Source organism: Pogona vitticeps, chromosome 4 (assembly GCF_051106095.1).
Source record: "Pogona vitticeps strain Pit_001003342236 chromosome 4, PviZW2.1, whole genome shotgun sequence".
Taxonomy (NCBI): domain Eukaryota; kingdom Metazoa; phylum Chordata; class Lepidosauria; order Squamata; family Agamidae; genus Pogona; species Pogona vitticeps.
This window is the reverse complement of record NC_135786.1, coordinates 65166418-65170086: the sequence shown is the minus strand read 5'-3', so window position 1 is coordinate 65170086 and position 3669 is coordinate 65166418. Positions and strand designations below refer to the sequence as shown.

Here is a 3669-nt window from a genome sequence, read left to right as displayed (position 1 = left end):
AAATTATTGATTTTAAAGAAAGAGCAGAATCAATATTTAAAGTTGATCAAATCATGGCCATAATGAATACTAAAGATTTATTAATAGGCAAGGAAGAAAGTGTTTCATCTACTAAATCTAACCTACCCTTTTCTTCCAGCAGGAAATTCATTTAGTAACATAGTTAAACAAAAAGTGCATGTCTCTACTTACCTTGCCCCTTTTAATGAGAAGAATTTATTACAAGTACATGAGAAGTGTAAGCCAGTGGTAAACTACAGACGAATTTGCCCTGTAATGCAGAAAACTAAGATTTGCCCATTTTCAATTAGGTTAGAGGCTGCAGCCTGAAACACTGATCTTACATAAACTTCTTAAAATATTTTTTCAGAATGAGTTTTAAGAGTCCGTTGACTTCCCTGCTGCAAAGTTTCAGTAGCTTCCTTTCAGTGAGGTTTCAAATCACCAGTACAATTCTCCCACCCCTTGTTTTAAGACCTTTAGTTACTCTTTTTAAGACCTAAACTTAGTTACTCCTTTTTTTCCACTGCTTCTTGTATTAAGAAGGCAAATAGAAAACCCACCAGCTTTCTTTTAAAAGGGTTCACAAACATTTATTAATTTACACCAAAGGTGGACAAAAAAAATACGACGCCTTTTCCACATCAAAGTATTCACAAATCTTTCAATAAAATAGGAAGGATGCACAGCTAGTGGGAAGAGTCAAGTAAGTTCTGGTGGACAATATATACACACAAATAAACCCAGGTGCACAAGAAAACACACACACTAGAGGGGTGGAGAGAAGATGGCTGAGGAGGTAACAGAAAACTTCCTGATACCGCAGGACTTTTTTTGGTAATTGGGTTTGAAATCTCGCTGTTGCAAAATGATCCCTCACTTTAGGAGGTTGGGATTCATAATATTGAAACATTCGAGGGAAACTTTCCTTAAACAAGTGTTTTGAAACAACAGCAAGGTAGAGATACTGTATAAGGAATCCTACAGGGACAGAATTTAAGAGAGAAGTTACTAGTGCAATATTTCAGATTCACCATCCACTTAAATCAAGGATTTAAGGCTCCAGTCCTGCACACTGATTTGGGTGTGAGTCGCCTTTCAAAACAAGTGTTTGGAGAATTACAGATTGTCGTTTTGTCACCTCCAGTCACTTTTATTTTGACTCGGAGGTAACTATCACTAAATCCGGCTAGAACGGTTTTCATGCCTCATGCCGGCGGTTTAGCATCACAGCCTTAATTCAACTATTCCCTGTTATTTTATTTTATTTTTTTACAAGTCACGAAAGTTCATTTGACAGGAAAGGCTAATCTGAAATAAATCTGATCTCTTAGATCCCTGCGTCTCTCTCCCCCGCCCCATCCTGCTTTTAAAACACCGATCCTGAAAAGGCAAGGAGAGAAACGAACACGCAATATCGATCCAGACGCCAAAGAAAAAGTAAAAATAAAAAAAAAACAAGAGTTCCTACCTTTTAAAACACAATAGGAGGGCAATTGTGGGAGTAGAGTAGGGGAGACAAGACAGATAGGGGGCAGTTGGTTGGGGTCGAGGGCATTGAGGCTGGTTGCGTGTGTGTGTGTGTGTGTGTGTGTTTTAAAAGGGACAGCTGTTGAGGTTTGTGAGTTTACTGGAGAAGTTCGGTCCTGACTGTAGAAGGGATTCGTGGGCCAGATTCAAATGGTTCGGTAAGGGAGTCAGAGCCGGAGAGAGCATCGCCAGGACCTGCGCTTGGCTACCGGCGTGGCTCGCCGGGAAGGGCGAAGTTGGCGCGCTGGTGGTGGAGCTGCTCGACTGCGGAGGGGCCGCACCGCCGCCGATGATATTGTCTATGGAAAAGGAAGGCCTGTTGCCGGCTCCCTGGTCCGTCTTGAGAGTCTGCAGGAGAGAGGCGGTGGGACTAAGCTGCCCGGCGGGGTAGAAGGCTTTCCTACAACTCAGATCGCCACCGAGGAAAGAGGAAAGGCCGCTGGAGAAGACCGACGGGGCGGCCGCCGAAGCGCCGGGACCCGCCGAGGCAGGCAGGGCACAAGGTGAGGGCTGGAAGGGGAAGGGCCCCGCCGCCGCCCCGCCGCCGCCTCCTCCTCCTCCGGCGGCAGGGTGGTGATGGTGGTGGTGATGGTGGTGGAAACTCTGCAGCTGGAGCCCGTAGTTGTAGCCATAAGGTCCGTAGGCAAAGCCCGGGAGGAAAGCGGCCGAGTCGGCGGCCGCTCGCAGGAGGAGCTCCGGGGGCTGCGGGTGGAGCTGCTGCTGCTGCCGCTTGAAGCGCTTCCTCCGACGGAGGAAGCTGCCGTTGTCGAACATATCGGCCGACTCCGGGTCCAAAGTCCAGTAGTTGCCCTTGCCCGGGTTGCCCGGCTCGCGGGGGATCTTGACGAAGCAGTCGTTGAGCGACAGGTTGTGGCGGATGGAGTTCTGCCAGGCGGGGAACTTCTCCCGGTAGTAAGGGAAGCGGCCGCTGATGAACTCGCAGATCTCGCTGAGGGTCAGCCGCTTCTTGGGGCTCTGCAGGATGGCCATCGTGATGAGGGCGATGTACGAGTAGGGCGGCTTCACCAGCGGGTTCTTGCCGCCGCCGCCGCCGCCGCCTCCTCCTCCCGAGGCGCCGCCTGAGGACGACGAAGAGGACGACGACGACGGGGGCGCAGCTGGGGCGGCGGCAGCCACAACAGCCGAGGCGGCCGCCCCAGAGGCAGCCGCCGCCGTCACGGGGGGAGGGCGGCCGTCCGCGAGCGCGGCCTCCGGGCCGGCCTGAGCGGGGGACAGCCTCCCCCGGGCCGGCTGCTTAGGAAGGAGGTGCAACTCGTCCTCCTCGTCCTCCTCCTCTTCCTCCTCCACCTCGTCCTCGTCCTCGTCCTCCTCTTCCTCGCTGAACTTGGCCTGGCCGTGCTCGTGCGGGGGGCCCACCACGTCGATGTCCGCGTCCTCCACGTCGGAGAGCGCCTCGTCGTCCTCTTCCTCCTCCGCCGCCGAGGCTGCCGCGAGCAAGCCGCACGGCCGGCTGCTCCCGTTGCTGCAGCCCAGGGTCATGGCAGCGGTGGCGGCGACCGCGGCGTTGCTCCCGGGGCTGCTCCCGCCGCAGCTCTCGCCGCGTGTCCCTGCCTCGGGCTTGGGCTCGGGCTCGTCAGCTCGGCCACCCCCTAGTGGCGGCGGCGCGAGGGAGGAGGAGGAGTCCCAGGAGGAGGCGCCGCCGCCGCGCAGGAAAGGACCGGCGGACCCGGAGCAGCCACAGGCGCGCGCGCTCTGGGCAATGCCCTCCCCTCAGAGCCGGAGGCGGCCAGCTGGAGGGAGGAGGGCGAGGGGCCGCGGGAGGGCAGGCGGGGGAAAAGGGGCAGAGGGGGGGGAAGGGCGTTGGGGTTTGGGGGGGCCGGGGGAAAAAGGTGGGAGACGGGGCAGAAGGGGTGGGGAAAGGCCACCCCCTTCCCGGGCAGCTCGCGCCCGCCAGAACGTCTCACAAGCACTGAGCCGCTGCCGAGCGCGCCAGGAGCCTTTATAGCGCCGCGGCCGGCGGGTCACGTGCTTCCGCGCGCAAAGCCCGAGCTCTCCCACGCCTCGCTTGCGCGCCGTTCGAGCGCGGGTTTGGAGCTGCGGGACCGCCCCGGCCGGCTGCTGCTCTCGAGCGGCTCTTTCTTGCGCGCGCGCTAGTCCGGGCCTTTGGTTACGCGCGAC

General features: G+C 56.1%; 1 protein-coding gene across 1 annotated transcript; it reads right to left on the bottom strand.

Annotated features, from left to right (window-relative positions):
• Window positions 1–224: 224 nt before the first annotated feature.
• On the bottom strand, window positions 225–3447 carry FOXD2 (forkhead box D2). Its single transcript, XM_072997600.2, has one exon. It carries the CDS (start codon window positions 3028–3030, stop codon window positions 1597–1599), a length of 1434 nt encoding a protein of 477 aa, XP_072853701.2. The 5' UTR covers window positions 3031–3447; the 3' UTR covers window positions 225–1596.
• Window positions 3448–3669: the final 222 nt, after the last annotated feature.

Coding starts and splice junctions, on each gene's coding strand:
- FOXD2 (XM_072997600.2), bottom strand. CDS start 3,030: ATGACCCTGGGCTGCAGCAACGGGAGCAGCCGGCCGTGCGGCTTGCTC.